Genomic DNA, 18,009 nt, shown 5'->3' with positions numbered 1-18,009 from the left:
TACAGTGCTGAATTGTGAAATCCATCGATAGGTTCCATGTACAGTGCTGAATTGTGAAATCCATCGATAGGTTCCATGTACAGTGCTGAATTGTGAAATCCATCGATATGTTCCATGTACAGTGCTGAATTGTGAAATCCATCGATAGGTTCCATTTACAGTGCTGAATTGTGAAATCCATCGATAGGTTCCATTTACAGTGCTGAATTGTGAAATCCATCGATAGGTTCCATGTACAGTGCTGAATTGTGAAATCCATCGATAGGTTCCATGTACAGTGCTGAATTGTGAAATCCATCGATAGGTTCCATTTACAGTGCTGAATTGTGAAATCCATCGATAGGTTCCATTTACAGTGCTGAATTGTGAAATCCATCGATAGGTTCCATTTACAGTGCTGAATTGTGAAATCCATCGATAGGTTCCATTTACGGTGCTGAATTGTGAAATCCATCGATAGGTTCCATTTACAGTGCTGAATTGTGAAATCCATCGATAGGTTCCATTTACAGTGCTGAATTGTGAAATCCATCGATAGGTTCCATTTACAGTGCTGAATTGTGAAATCCATCGATAAGTTCCATTTACAGTGCTGAATTGTGAAATCCATCGATAAGTTCCATTTACAGTGCTGACAATTACAAGAGTTTAGCATTTGTTCTGTAGATGTAAACAAATTTCAGTCCTACATAAACAAAAACTATCATATGGTAAGAAATTTAAAGAAGTGAATACAGAGTTCATATATTGTCAGTCATACCACTGAATATCTACAATTTGTTAAAGGTTCAAAACAAACTGCAAAATTATTTGCAAATTCTTCTTGAATAATGTAAACATTTCTAAATATTGATTCCATAATTGTTATCACGATTATCATGAAAAATGAAATTGCCATACACCACATAGTCCCTGTTGTGCCATTGAAATGTCTACACTTTGTTATTTAGTTATAGACTGAGGTGAAAAGCAAGTAAAAAATGCTCTTGAAATTATTTTTGGGAAATTTGTCATTAATGACCAAAGCTTTGAAAGCTAATTAAATCACTATTTCCTCATTGGTCTATGTATTATATTTTTACACTTGGATATCAGTACTTCTTATATGTGAAACAAATATCAACTTTTTATTGTGTAAGATAAGGCCAATAAAAAAGGAATTGTTTTTGGTCAGGACAGTTTGGTTAAAATTGTGTGATGACATTATTTAAAAAAAAAATAATTCTCAACAAACCTCAGTCTACTATTTATGGCAGTTACTGTTCTTTTTATTTAGTACTTTAGAGCAAGTGTGTATGTGGGGCAGATGTCATTTGCTTGTTCATGTGTATGAACACTTCTGTGATTGGACAAGACACAGCGATTCTGATGTAAATGAAATGCCAGCTCACCATCACCATTAATGTTACATTGTGCTGTCAATAATTCTCATGATTTTATATTCTAACACACTTTCTTCTTAAAACTCGAAGTTTTGGAAATACTGGGGAGAGCAAAGTTGTATGGGCCCCACTAAAATCGACCCCATCAGCGCCCTCTGGTGGTAGGAAATGGTACCGATTCATCAGATTTGCAAAAACCAAGAAAAGCTCCTGTTCAGCCAGTTGTCTTGCAACACAAAACCTGGGTCCTAGTGACAAAAAAAGAGAATAGAAAAGAAGTGGTTTTACATCCTTTTTGCGAACGAGAGAGAGAGAGAGAGAGAGAGAGAGAGAGAGAGAGAGAGAGAGAGAGAGTCTCCATGTGTACACTAGTCTAGCTAGTCTTAGGCCTGCTTGTAGACGCAGTAAGTAGAGACCCGACTCTGACAATATTCCCTTACATCAGAGTCGAGTCCCGATTTACTTCATCTGCAATCACAACTAGTGTACACTTGCATCATAATTATTTTTGTAAAGCCTCAGGAGATGCAATAATGTAAATAGTGACTGTGTCCTTTTTACTGTCAGATATCATTCTTGACCACATTAGTCTTATTTTTAACCTGGCAAAAAACAAACAAACGGCAAGTCGAAAACTATATAAAGTAAGAGGGTTGACAAAGAAAATTCGCGACAAAGAGCAAAACATGATGCTAACTTATTACTGGCAATATTATTAATCTATAAAAATCGAATATATAAAAGACTTAGTGTAATATGTACCTATAGAAAACGGGACGAACGCCTTCCTTTTCACCAACTTCCCATCTTCTATCCATCGACTTGGATCATAGTCCTGTGGATTCTTCCAGTATCGTTCATCCATATGCACTGAGTACACATTAGCGATGACCATAGTTTTCCCTGGAATATCAAATCCCCGGAAACGGATATCAGAGGTAGTGGCATGTTGTATGCCGATTGGATCCAGACTTGTGTGTCGCATAACTTCATTCATACATGCAACTGTAAATGGCAGGTGTATTCGTTGTGAGGTTGATATCCAAGTCGTATCACTACGATGCACCTTGTCTAACTCTTGATGGAGTTGTTCTTGGACTTCTTGATAATGAGCCATGTACATAAATATCCAAGTTAATGTCACGGCCGTTGTTGACGTTGCGGTGCGTAGGAGACCACCAAATTCCCCCAACAAAAAATCCTCATCATCTATAACCCTCCCATCACCATTTTCATCGGAGCCAACAGATTTTGTCATAAATACATCCAGCACGTCTCGAGGGTTTTGGGGGTCTAGGGTGACTTTGTGGTCATTGATGTACCTGGCGGCCATCTCACGTAAAACATCATGGGCTACCTCAACTTTCTTTACCAGTAAGGACAATTTCAGTAAGAGTGGGAAACTATTGATCAATTTTGAATTGTCAAATGATTTCTGTGTTTTTACACTGTTTTCGTGTAATGTTTCGAACCATTCATTGTCGTAGCTATGTCTTGCACCATAAACTATAGATGTGATGAGATTGCACACATATTTCTTCATGACATCGATTAAGAAGTTCTCAATGTCTTCTCCTTTTGTGTTGTCTAGAAGTTGGTAGAGGTGCTCCATTTCTTCACGAGTTTTCACTTCTATTGCACCGAAATCATTGTTTAGGCCAAACCTTCGAAACGCTATACGGTAAAGTTTCCTGGTGTGTTTCCAGATGCTGTCAGGTTGTCGGGCAATGGTTTCTTTAACAAACAGAGACAGGGACTAGAGTTAAGAAAACTGTTTCATACCAATCATGAAATCGCAATCTTTTCCTTGAATGTCAATCAGAATGTGTGAAATTGTATAAAAAATATTCTCAGCTTTAGTTGGTTCGTGCATTCCATTTAGTATAAAAATAGTTTATATTTAAACTATGTTTTCATGTAGATATTAATTTCATTTATTTTATTTTATTAATATATCATTTACCTTAAATATTACGGTAACACCTCTCTCCCTCCCCATAATACTTGCCTTTCCCTATTACCAACGTGCGGGCGTCGTAGGGCCTTCCAGAAAACACATCACCATTCTTTACAAAAGCTTCTCGCATAGCATCATAACCATTGAGTACAATAGCCAGTCGTCCCCCAAGTCGAACAGAGAAAATATCTCCATATTTTGCCGCCATCCTTGTGTACGATTTACCAGGATTCTCCTCTAAATAGGGCAATATCCCAACTATAGGTAATCCCCATGGACCAGGTGGAAGATTTCTTGGTCGATTCAATAACCATGATGTCAAGGCAAAGGCAATAATGCATATCATAAACTCTACAATCATACTGAATTTCTACAAACAAGAGAATTGATGACAATATCACATCAGTAAAATATAGTTTGCACAATGTTATACACACACACACACACACACACACACACACACACACACACACACACACACACAGATATATTCGACAAAGATAAACAGTACTAAGATAAAGGAAAAACTCATGAATACAACACAGCTACCTATCCTGACATATGCTGGCGAAATATGGGGTGTTCTCCAAAATCAAACAACTTGGGACAAAACAGAGACAGAAAAATTCCATCTACGTTTTTGTCGCCAAATATTAAATGTCAGCAACAGAGTGAGCAAAATAGGATGCAGAATGGAACTTGGGAGAGAACCACTGATTAGTAGAATATACTACTCAGCAATAAACTATTACAAATACCTCAAGACATTAGACAATAACAACTTAGCCTATTATGCAATGAATGACATGGAGAACAATGATTACACAGGTTCATGGCTAACTACCTTTGAACACAATATACAATTATATAACAGCAAGAATATCAACAATTTAACAAAACAAGAACTATACAACTCAATTAGACAATATTATATCAATCAATGGAATGAAAATAACAAAAGGGAAAACTCTAAGTTACGTACATACAACAACTTCAAAAATTCCCTGGAACAAGAAGAATACATTAAAGTAATGAACAATAAACAACACATCAAAACAATAGCCAAATTTAGATTAAGTTGCCATCAACTTGCCATTGAGAAGGGTAGATATACAAAACCAAAAACACCAGTAGAAGACAGACTATGTACACATTGTAAAGAAATAGAAGATGAAAGACATCATCTAATTCATTGTAAATTATATACAAAACAAAGAGAAAAAATGTTTAGTATTATCACTACCCTCAACTCAAACTTTATAAACTTAGATAGAGGAGAGCAATTTAGATATATACTACAATCAAAACATAAGGATATTATAACCGCTCTCTACATATACCTGGATGATACATGTAGTCAATAGACACACACTAGAACTACTGTATACTTTAATATTTATATTTCATAGATCATTATTAACTTTATTTTGTTTAAATACCAAATTAGAAATGTAAAATTTTCTAAACGGCTAAAATAAAGTGTTATCTTATCTTATCTTATCTTATCTTATCATATATATATATATATATATATATATATATATATATATATATATATATATATATATATATATATATATATATATATATATATATATATATATACTGCACGATGGCTATAACACTACTAAACATTATCAGTTCAGTTGTGCTAAAAACAACAGAAACATTGAAATATTAGATAGTGCTAAATAATTTCTAGTTTTCGACCGTCATGGAGTTAGTGACAGCGAAACAAATAAATCACCTTTGTGACCTTCAGAAGGCCTTGTGTGTGAACAAAACACTCACGTGCACAATGCATGAATAAATCAATGACATTGGACGACTTTGAACCTCAAACCACTAAAGAACTTTTCTTTTAGTGGTTCTTTTAGTGGTATCTCGTCTAGTTCCTGATGACGACAGTGTTCTGATTTTACACTACGTTATCTTCACACATTACGTAATCTTCACACATTACGTTATCTTCACACATTACGTAATGTGTGAAGATAACGTAGACTAAGTGTAAAAACTGTCAGGAACTATATTAATATTGGTACATAATGTGAGTGGTACCTTAGACCCACAGGCATTTGTTTCCCGAGTTATGGCTGAGAATATTTCTATCAGAATACAATAAAATGACGATAATATCATTAATATTGACGTATTAAACCAACACTATATGAAAGGGGTAAAATTACACTTGTTTCTGTGATCGCGCAGTTTCACTAAATGCGAAGGAAGTGTGTCTTCCTTCGCATTTAGTGAAACTGCGCGATCACAGAAACAAGTGTAATTTTACCCCTTTCATATAGTGTTGGTTTAATACGTCAATATTAATGATATTATCGTCATTTTATTGTATTCTGATAGAAATATTCTCAGCCATAACTCGGGAAACAAATGCCTGTGCTTAGACCACTCTGAGGATATGAGACTTTACCAAATTTAAACTATACTCGGGTAGATATCCTGACTGTGTGAATATTCACAGTCGTTCACACAGCTGAGAAATTTAAAATAGCATTATTTTTCAGTTGTCTATCCTTTATAATTTTTATAATTTTCCGAGCAGCGTAGTACCACACAAACGTGATAATTGATATACACATATATATGACTAATTTTGATATATGCCAATTGCCATGGGTGAAACATGAACTTTTCTAAACTTTGAATTAAATGTTAAAGTATGAACACTAGTGAGAAATGCTTACAGTTCTTGGCCAATCCGTCAACTGTGGAGAATACAGCCAAGTTGAAGTTGTGTATTGTCAGATCAAGACCTTGAAAACAACGTTAGTCACACCCACCACTACAATGTACAACTTGAACATGCGCAATTGCAAGTCATTGATTGCCAGTACAAAGGCCAGGTTCAGCCCAGGAACCTAGCATAACAGCTGAGTATTTCGCAAAATCTGTCAATCATGTAAGGGGGGACACTGATACACACGAATGCCTCAACGACCTCCAACCTCCTATTAAAATGATCACATTAAAATCAGTCTTGTTGAGATAGTATTCGCTCTCATGCCAGCACAGCTGGGCATTCAGGCTTATGTTTATGAAAACAAACAAACAAACAAACAAACAAACAAACGAACAAACGAACAAACAAACAAACAAGCAAATAAATAAATAAATAAATAAATAAATAAATAAATAAATAAATAAGTAAATAAATAAATACTGACAAGCATCAACAAGAGAGTATTAATTACAAATCATTTATCAACAACAAGAATTACTATATGTTTTCCTATATGTGAAATGGTCACTATTGTACGTCATGTACAATAATGCTTGTCAGTATTTATTTATTTATTGTTTGTTTGCTGGTTTATTTATTTATTTATTTTGTTTGGTTGTTTGTTTGTTTTCGTAAACATAAGTAACTAAACCTGAGTGCCGTGTGTTGCCAGTAGCAACCATTGTTGAATCTACTGATGTTGTAATATATCTTACACAGTGGCATTCCTAGGATATTTCACAATTTGGATATTCTGTGACAAATTATTTGAAAGTAAATGGAGAGATTGTTATGATACCCCTCATTTGATTGCAATGGTGGAATATTCTGGTACAGTACTAGAATTAGTGACGAAGAAAAAAACCTAGGTTTCATGGATCATGTCATAAATGGTTACTGTCTGTCTGTCTGAAAAGAATTTCCTTATACATTTTGTATTAAGAAATACCGTTGGGTTAATGAAAGTGTCATTCGAGCTTATAATAATATTCAAAATAAAAGAAGTTTTATAGGGTGCCTAATCTCTGCAAGAAGAGCTCGTGGTGCAGAAGTCTGGGTGATGATATTAGTATTGCTTCTGCTTTACTGTCATACTGGAGTTTATTGATGTCATCCACTTCTTGATGTCATCAGCAATACAGTTTGGCATGGTTGCAATATAGTTGGATTAATTTGATCGATCTTAGCTTCCTTGTATAATTGGTTGTCATCTGCAAAAGCATGGTGATTTAATGAGTGCTTTCTGACAAGGTTGAAAAGAGGGTCGGTGTACAAAACGAATAGAACATGACCAAGGATTGAGCCTTGCATGACACCAAAAGTGAGAGATGATGTAGTACAGTGCCATTCACAGTTATTGTTTGAGTTCTGGAAGAGAGGTAAGACCTGGCAGTGAAACCAGGATAGAGCAGATCCCTGAGAGATTCCAAAAGCGTCTTCAAGACAGTGAAGGAGGGTATCGTGATCAATTGTATCAAATGCCCCGATAAGTCTAAGAGAGTGAGAATGGTAATTTTGCCAGAGTCCAAGGAAGTCAGAATGTCATTTACTATTTTCAGGAGTGCAGTTTCAGTAGTGTGGTGTGGGTTGTAAGGGACCGGTCAGTTTCTTCGGCCGGGGGGGGGGGGGGTGATTTGTAGGGGGGGGGAGTCACCCTGTTTTTGAAATTGGCAGTATGGGGGGGGGGGTCATTCTGTTTTCAAAATTGTGGATGGGTCTAAACTCTGGTCTGTAAGGTACGTCGTAAAGTGAGGCACCCTCACACTTCGGTCACCCCATAGAAGGCCGATGAGGGTGGAGCAACACTACTGTAGCAACTGAAAATGTTGGATCATAGGCATGCATTGCAACTTTTATCATCATATTCCCACAGAGTGATGTCAGAAGTATAGAAATATGATCAGACCTAATTTTTATTTTCTTAAACAGCAAATGGCTTCTGTGTCAGATAAACATGGGGGTGGGGGGGTGGGGGTACTGAAATAATGGTTTTGTTGGGTTTTCAAATAACCAATGAAACTATGGTTAACTCAAACACGCCATCATTCTTTCTCCCTGCAGACATGTTATGCACAGCAGAGAGACTGTTCACTTGAGCTACAATGTAGAATAATCAACTGTATAGGGTTGTTATATCAATCACACAAAGAGAACACTTTCACATTTTAATTAAAATTGAAAGTTTTATTGTATCTGCCAATATTGTGTATGTAAATTGGTTATGACTATATGGTGACCTTACTGTGTATTCAGTGTATTCTGGTATATACTATTTATGAATATTCACTTTACATTGTTTATGAATATTCACTTGACATTGTTTGGTTAATAACTGGTTAGAGAACATGAAAGAAGTATGAAATATCTCATTACATCTCTTGTAAGTCTGCTATCTCATGTTAATCATGCAAAAGAGGTCATTTTTTAAATAGAAATTTCTCGCTTCAGATAGGAGAAAGAAAATTGATTTCTTAGCTATATCTTTAAAATTGAAGAAAAAAATCAGTTGGATAAGGAGAAAATAAGTCTTCATAAAAGATATAATCACCAACAGGTTTGATGGCAAAGTTATTGTGCAAATTTAAATTTGAAGATGAAGATGAAGATGAAGGTTAAGGTCAAAAGTCAAAAAGTCAATATCTGAATAGAAAGCCTACCTCTAGCAATGTGGGTGTACACACTTACGTTATAAATGCTTACAATGTAGCCCCTTGGTATAAAACTTCTAATTGAAAGCTATTAAACAATTTACAATTTGACCTTGAAGATGAAGGTCAAGGTAAAACATTTAGTCTCCAGCTGAAATATTAAATCAATAAATATTGGTGCAGATACTTGAATGGTATCTCCAGATACAAAATCTCATAAGTTATTGAGTGATTTGCTCTTTGACCTGGAAGATGGTAGTCAAGGTCAAATTATAAGGAGAAAGCTGACCTCTGATAATAATATGGGTGGAGACCCTTGAATTGAATCTGTGTGGTTATGGTAGGAAGACATATTATTGCTATTTGACCTTGAAGGTGTTGTTCAAGGTTAAAGCCTCGTTAGATAGTCTAAAATGTTATGTAGACACTTGAATGGTGTCCATATGTATAAAACATTTGGAGATATTGGGCAAAATGTGTTTATCACAAATATGGCCGCCATTTTGTCATAAAGGTCAAGACTACATAATTAAGTGAAGTGCATGTGTCCCAGATAGTGTGTTACCTTTGTGATAAGTTTGGTAGTACATTCTCAGTAAATACTTTATCACCCTCAACATGAAATTATGTTAAAATACTGATATATATATCTACCACCACAAGTTTGGTAGATTTAATGAACTACACATCTGTCCAAACAAAAAGGATTTCTGGTTCAAACATAAGAATTTGAGTTTTTCCATTGAAAGGTTGGGTTGTTGAAATATGAACCCATTGCATAGTATTTCCCCTATATTACGGTACCAGGAATTGATGAATTGAAAAAGTCAAATGAAAATGAAGGTTATCGATAGAATATACATACACTCATCTATCAAAAACTTTTAAAATATATATTGTGTGCCTCTGAAGTGAAAAACGTTTGCTGACACTTTTATCAAGAAAATTCTAACCCATTCTCAGTTAAAATCAAGAAAACAACTTTGGAGTCACCGTACAAATTTTTGGGGTCACCGTACAAATTTTTGAAGTAGAGTCAAATGATATCAAAATGAGAATTAACTATAGCCAGTGTTAATACAATTTGAAAAGACTGTAGATTTCCTTGAAATCAATATGGTGAATCCCTAAATTTCTGTTATTGTATTTCAGAGGACCAGAAACAAGCTTACATAATTATGGCAAAGTTTGAGATTTTAAGAAATTTTATTTTCAAGGAAATTTGTCCCCTGTGGTGTATAATTCTAAAACCTTAATGTAGGTCATATTCAAAAGATATATGTAGGTGTCTATACTTACTAAAACCATTACTTGCAATTGACTGAACTCAAACTTGGTATAACGATATTCCTTATAAATGATCCGATGATGTAATTTTTCATATATATAAAAGTCAAGTAAATCTCTACCTTGCAATCAACTGTTCTAAAAATGTCAGACAACAAGAGTAATATCTTAGAAGGCATTCATCGACATTAGTATTGTACTACAATAGTTTACTTGAGACTTATGTCACTTGAGTTAAAACTTTCTAAACTCAGCTTGTGCCATTTTAAGACTCACACCCATTAGAGGGTAATGACTTTATCTAAAACACACCTATCAAAGTTATATCATTTCATTTTGAATAATGTACTTATGATTTACACTTTTATATGATATGGATAATTACCAAAATATTAAATACAGATCATATATCTTCAAACAAATATATATCCTACATTTTCAGTATCTTATTCTCAAATTATAAATATAAGATTTTGAGATCATTATTTGGCAGCCTTTTTTTTGAGATTCAGTTATAACATGTATAATAGTGTCTTTTTAATACTTCTACAAACTGCATAAATGTAGGTTTGCAAATTAGTCATTCTGATTGTAGTTAAGCATGACTTTCATCGGCATTGTCCTCATTCTCTTCTTTAGTACGATCACCATGAGAACTTTCATTAATGACTGGTACATTATCAGAACTGCCACAGGTAGCACTGTCATCGTTACTCTCCAACATTGGTACATTACAAGTACTCTCTTCATAACTTGGTGGAGGTTCGTCTGGGATGATATCGGTGTTGGTATTATTGATGGTTAGTTCTTCAGATGCAGCCGTAATATTCTCATCTGAGAGTTGTGATTGGGGAGCAGCACCATCAGCATTCAAACACAATGAGTAGGCAGGTGGCGCTTCCATGTAAAACATATCAGGATCTGTGAGTCTTTCTGTATCCGAGTTAAACTGATGGTAGGTATTGGAGTAATCTAAAACAAAATACAAAAATTCACAATTTGAAATTTGATTAGTAAGTAAATTAACCAGCACTTAATTAGCAAACCAAACTTAAAAAGCTATTTTAATTCCTGGTCATCTCACTAGTGTTTATACAATGGGTTCATTCATCTTTTCTGGGCCAAGTTTTTGTAGTGTTCTGTCAATCAACCAGTTATCACAGCTAGATTTTAATCCTAAATCCAAAGTAGGCCTTTACGTATGAAAGCCTGATTTTATCTCAGCTGCATATCTGCTTTGGTGACATAGAAAAGTAAATTTTCACCAATTCTACACCATGTGACCTCTTAAAATTATAAAATTTGGCAAATTGGGCTATAATAGAAGAGGTGCCAGCTGTACTCTGGGACCAAGCATCATCTGAACTAAACAAAGTCATAGGGAATGTGTTCATGTATTTTTTAATAATAGAAAATAAATAATGTTAAATGTTAAAATGTTAAACATGCCATAAGTATTTACAACAGACAAACCTGATTCAGTAATGCCACCAGCACTAATAGTGGTAGGTACATGAAGTCTTCTGGCTCGTGCTCTATGATGTCTTTTAGTCAATGCCAAACTGCACAAACACGTCAATACCAGACCAATCAACCCTCCACATGCGTATAACACCATGTAATAACTTTCATCGTCTGCAACATTGTCATACTCTGTTTAATTGCAATGGTGATAGGATACAGTGATGGTATACAGTCTATTTATGTATGTTGGTACAAATGAACAATTCTTAACATGTGACATTCAATGCAAATGATCAGAAAGAAAAAGTACAGATATTTATCCATGGAAAACTTTCTAAAGTTTTGAGATGATGTATAGTGGCCATGTGTGAATGGAAAAGTTTTTAAATTCATGACAACTATCCGTAATTTTTGCACAGTACATATGTGAATGGAGTACTGGTACAGTGTGTTAGCATTCCCTGCTATTTCACCTGGTTATACAATACATATGTGAATGGAGTACTGGTACAGTGTGTTAGCATTCCCTGCTATTTCACCTGGTTATACAATACATATGTGAATGGAGTACTGGTACAGTGTGTTAGCATTCCCTGCTATTTCACCTGGTTATACCTTTAATTTTGTTAGAAATGTAAATGAAACAAATATCAGAGTTTCCCCCTCAACACATTCTAAGACATCCCAAAACACTTCTATGATATTATAATGATCTAAATGATTTTTTGTTTATCTGAATGAAGAACTGAAAGAATAGTACATTGTAGTTACATAAGTGACTGAATTTTTTTAAATGAAATATATCTTTCTTTTACAAATGACATGGAGATTCTATTTGTCATTTATCAGTTATTTGATTATGGGTGACAAAGATTTTGTATGGTAAAGTATTTGTATCATGATTCAAATTTACTATTTCACACAAGCCTTCAAAGAAAACATAACTCCAACTGGTTTGTTGTATATGACAATGTTATTGTGCAAATTTAAATTTGACCTTGAAGATGACAGTCAAAAGTCAATATCTGAATAGTAAGTGCACCTCTGGGTTTACACACTTAAATGGAGTTTCTCAGTATAAAACTCCTAAAACAAAGTTATAGAACAATTTACTATTTGACCTTGAAGATGAAGGTCAAGGTCAAAAGTCAATATCTGAATAGTAGGTGTACCTCTAGCAATGTGGGTGTACACATCTAAAAATGAAGTCTCTTGGTATAAAACTTCTAAAGTTATTGAATGATTTACTATATGACCTTGAAGATGAAGGTCAAGGTCAAACCTTTGGTGTCCAGCTGAAAGCTTAACTCTATGAATATAGGTGCTGACACTTGAATAGTGTTTCTAGATACAAAACTTCAATTTGATCTTTGAGCCTTGAAGATGGCGGTCAAGGTCTTAGGTCAAAATATAAAAAGAAATATTAGCTTTGATAATATGGGTGTGGACACTTGAATTGAGTCTCTTTGTATTCAACTTTTTGAGTTATATGGTAAAAAGACAAAGTTTGGCTATTTGACCTTGAAAATGTCGGTTGAGATCAAGGCCTCAAAAGAAAGCTCAATGTATATAATGAGGTTATAGACATGTATCTTTGGAGATATGAAGCAAAATGTGTTTATCACAAATATGGCCGCCATTTTGCCAAGTGGTCAAGGTCACAAAATTAAGTGACACGCATGTGTCCAAGATAGAGAGTCTGGCTGAAATAGGCTGATGCATGTCTGAGAGAGTGCATGGATGGACGGACAGATGAACGAATACACGCACAGACATACGGACAGACAGAACTCAAGTATAGGTCCTCTGGGCATTGCCAATTGGTGGCTAAAAATACTAAAGTCTCTATATGGGCCTTCAGATGTGGGGGCATGTTTCTTCACCCTCTTATAATCACATCATGAAGATTTAACATCTGATCCCCACTCACCAAACACCCATGGCATTTATCTATTATATTAAAGATTACCTGAATAGTAGTATTGGCATTGGTCACCATAGTAATTTTCGGCACACTGACATACACTTTTTACAACATCACAATAACCTCCATTCTGACAGTATGGACATGCTGGCTCACCTGAAACACAAATACAATCATCAAAATTTAGGAGAATGAAATTAAAATCTTAAGCTATACAACTGACATAAATTCTGACATATTACACAGTTCCACTGCATAAAATGTTACAGGGAAAACAATTGTATAGTTATTTTGCCATTTGTTAAAATGGTCATGGTACATGGATGTTTAGAAGGGATCAATTTTTAATGAAATGTACCTAATTTGCATATATATTAATGAAATTTGTTTTCAACTGTCTACATACAAGTATTACCTAAGCTAAATTTACGTTATATTTATTTAGGACAAAGAAAACAATACAATGTACTACATATGTCAAATGCAAGCAAAGATATAGTTCATAAACCAAGTAAATTGCATCCTTATGATAGGTGATAGACTAAACAAAATCAAGAATCACCTCATAAAGTATTGTTCTCTTTAGTCAAAAATCTTGACAAAAGTCTGAGGAAAACAAAAAAGATACAATGATACTATAACCATAGAAACATTCTGTCTATGACAAATAAATAAATACAGCAAATTTGGAAAGAGAAATAGATCTATGGGGCTAAAAAATTACAATTTTATAAATAAGTAATTTGGTACTTAATACGCACAAATTTCTAAACTTATTATATCATGTTTAAAAACTAAATTTCCAGTGTAACAGTTACATAATTCATATTTATGTCCATTACTAGTACCTACCCATTTCCTCTTCACAGTGGGTACCATGGTAACCATTGTCACAATAACATTCACATGTCTCAGCATGATGTGAATGATAACAGCTGCAGTAACCATGGTGACAGCCACCACATTTATCTGAAATGATAAAACAATTACGTTACACAAACTGAATGTATTTTTGTTACATTCCTCCATTATTATACATACATGTAATTTTTGTTGTTCCACAGACGATTATCTGGCATATCAGCTGGGCAGGTGGAGCTCATATCTTTTTTTCTTTTTTTTTTTAAATTTGTGCTGGGAATTGGTCTCTTTTTATAATTAGTTTCTTTATTATGCAGACATATAGACACATTTCAACACAAATCCATTCAGGTCTGGGACATACATGACAGGGCTATGTTGTGATCGAGCTCCCTATCATGTGGCTGTGGAACTGTTAACTTAAAGGCTTTCCCTAAGTCAGTTCACAGGCTATCCCAGAGTCACCCAGGCCTGGCAAACATTTAGCCCCTGCAGGCTCTGTGTGAGTAATCGTCCAACTGACTGTTCAAGTTGACGTCATTACTCGAGGAGTCTCCCAAATTTGTGCTCATCTTGTGAGTGATCATGGCTGACACAGCCTTATACCCATTGAGTCTATTGAACACTCTGGGTTTGGGTCGGTCACAGAAAATCCCTGATCTAGTGGGATACAAACTGATGAGCTCCTGACTGCTAATCCTGAGTTCTATCACCACTATGCTACAGGGAGGTGGTTCCAGGTAGAGCTCACATTGATCATCAAATCACTTTGAGGAACATGTGTACATTTTACCTGTTTATCAGAAAACACTCACCCTATATGTATACTTGGTTGCAATGTACTGGTCTAACATACACCCTTACACAAAAGTCTACCATCTAATATCATGATTTTTTTCTTAGTGGGTAGTTATTTGAGAGATTTGAGAAAATAAGAATACGTTACCATAGCAATTAGTGTTCCATAAGTCATACAAAGTTTCATCACCCCAGTCACCACAATGGTTTATCCCATCACAAGTCAGAGTATTGTTGATACACCTTGCATTGTTCTTACAAGCAAAGTAACCTTTAGGACATTGGTAAGTTACAGGGTCTGTATGGAGATTAAAAAAACACTGTAATAAACCTTATCACGTAGTATTTCAACAGAAACAATTAATCTTAAAACAAAAGCTTCCCGAGTCTGCTCCTATATCTAGGATCTTACAACCCAGTGTTGAATCCCACAGTGGAATACTACTATCTATTTCATCCATGGAGCCATAAGGTTTCAATAGGACTAACGTTTCCAATAGTTCTACCAAACAACTGTTTTTCACATCCAATGGTTAATTTTAATCTGACATTGGGTTTTCAACAAAAAACAGTCTCCTTTCCCCCAAGAATCCTATGAGATACGCCTATAAGAAAATGTACTCATATAAAAACTTTGCTTCACAGGAATCCTGTACAAATAGTAGAAGACATTTTCATAAAATATATGCATGTACATATATTGTTAAAAATATTTTATCGATATCTTATGAAAAGAAATATTAAGATACAGTGCATATTTACATATACATAACACATGGACTACTACATCATGATAACTGTACAACTGTACAACATTGACACTTTTTTCTGCAAACAAATATGTTTCTTAATAACATTGTACATATTGGATTGGATTATCTCAAGTGCTTTCATCAAAGTGTCTGACCATTTATTTATTTTTGAAAACATTACTATTTTTTCGAAATAACAAAAATTTGTTGTGTATAAAATTTCCACTTACCGACATAGACAAACTCTACATAGAGACCCCATACAAAGTCAAGTTTAGCTTTCATCTTAGTTTTCAGTCTGATAAACATAGCATCAGATGAAGAAACAGCCAGATAGCCTCCATTCAACACATCTATTTCTTGCAACAGTGGACCTTCTGATGTCAATCCTTCCCTCAGTATTAGTGATGGAATTGGTGTTAAGTCTTGGGAAAGACAAATTAGAGAGGTTTAGATACACGTTAGAATGCGTACACCTACAGGAGCATTATCGTGCAGGCGTACAAGTAATGACGCGTACAAAAATGTGTTTAGTTATGCGTTCCAAACACAAACGTGAAAAACAATGGAATGTGAATGCGCGGGTTGACATCTTCTGTCCAGAAGGCCAGACACATGCCTTTGATTTCTAAATGTGTCCGTATTTTTGCCATTTTTCCTGCAACTACCTAAACCAAAAACCAAACAATTAGTTTTAAGATATGCTTCTGAACTTTGATATAAAAAATATGACATTTAATAGAAGAAAATGACAAAAACTCAACACGTATTTACAGATACATGTAGACCGCCATTTTGACGTAGCGTCGTCTGATACACAACGCCTGAGTTGCTTCGAATCACGTAACTATGATGCTACACGTATAGAACACACGTAAATACGCACATCTATCACCCTCTGTTTTATTACAATTAACTTGATTTTTAAAACTATAAAGATGTCTGTTTACAGACCATGGAGTTAACGAAATGTGTTGTCTTTTACCTATATCTAGAGAAGATGTATATACACATAATATGGAATATGGTCTTAAAGGTAACTAGTTTGCATTAATTTACATAATAAGCATCATAATGAATTTTAGCAATATTAATAATAACTTTATTACACAACTGTATCAACAGTGAAGACAATATGGTAAACAACAACAACAACAACAACATTAATAACAACAAAACGCTAACAGCATAATATCTTTACAAGTTTTTCAAAAATTTGGCAATATTGATAGTTCAAAGAATTTCACAACCTATCAATGGTAAAGACCGATGTCCTATAGAGAATAGAGAGTTGCCTTCTTTCAATATGGAGCGCCCTCTAGTGGTATAAATCAACTATGGTTTGTTATAGAGCAAGGCAAGGAATTTTCATTGAATATAATTCTGCCAGTTCGACAACTACTATGATTGACTACAAGACTGATGGTAGCATGTGGGGACACAAGTCTTGGGGGGGGGGGGGAGGGGGGGAGGGGGGGGGGGTTGATAGATCGATATACTTACAACTGAGTGATATGTTAAATCGGACCCAGATTTGATGATTATCAGGTGCTTTGATACTCCAAATCACATCCACATCAGTATCATCATAGCTATCAAATGAACTAAAAAAGAGTTGCTGGGATGGATCAGTGTAAAACTGTCCTGCCACTGTTGGGAGAGAAAAACATGTGGAAAGAGTAAAACTTGTGGACAGCGATTTTAGTGGCAACAATTAGGTGATAAGTCATGCAGGATGGATTGTAATTACTTTAATATTTCTTAACTGTATACCTGGATTATTGAGAACATTGATAGACATGAATTCAATTTATTTTACATCATAGTAGAAATTGTTGTACAATAAGGTTTGACACAGGTCTGCTGTAACATAAATTGGATTCCAATCATTAATAAGATATTCTGTATTATCAGAGTACAATATCAACTTTTTCCTTACGTATCTTCGGCCATCTTTAACTTTTCTGCAAGGATTTATAGGAAAACCTGTCGTGTGTAGACATATTCTGACATCACATTTACCACAAAAAGACTGCCATAAATGTAATGTTAACAGGGTTTCCAATAAACTCATGCAGAAAGGGAAATCCCCTAAATACCTACAACACAGGCTGAGTTATGTCAAGTGTAGATGTAGGGCTTCTGTACAAGATCAAAAGTTGAAATCTAGATAGAAGTAATCAATACAGGTGTACT

The 18,009-nt window shown here is 34.7% G+C and overlaps 1 protein-coding gene across 1 annotated transcript; it reads right to left on the bottom strand.

Annotated features, from left to right (window-relative positions):
- Window positions 1-1,436: 1,436 nt before the first annotated feature.
- On the bottom strand, window positions 1,437-7,229 carry LOC144443168 (cytochrome P450 2J5-like). Its single transcript, XM_078132545.1, has 4 exons — window positions 7,167-7,229; window positions 3,391-3,709; window positions 2,145-3,116; window positions 1,437-1,630 (listed from the first exon to the last, which is right to left on the bottom strand). Exons 1-4 carry the CDS (start codon window positions 7,227-7,229, stop codon window positions 1,437-1,439), a joined length of 1,548 nt encoding a protein of 515 aa, XP_077988671.1.
- Window positions 7,230-18,009: the final 10,780 nt, after the last annotated feature.

This window comes from Glandiceps talaboti, chromosome 1, assembly GCF_964340395.1.
Source record: "Glandiceps talaboti chromosome 1, keGlaTala1.1, whole genome shotgun sequence".
Classification (NCBI taxonomy): Eukaryota; Metazoa; Hemichordata; class Enteropneusta; family Spengelidae; genus Glandiceps; species Glandiceps talaboti.
This window is presented reverse-complemented; position numbering and strand designations above follow the sequence as displayed.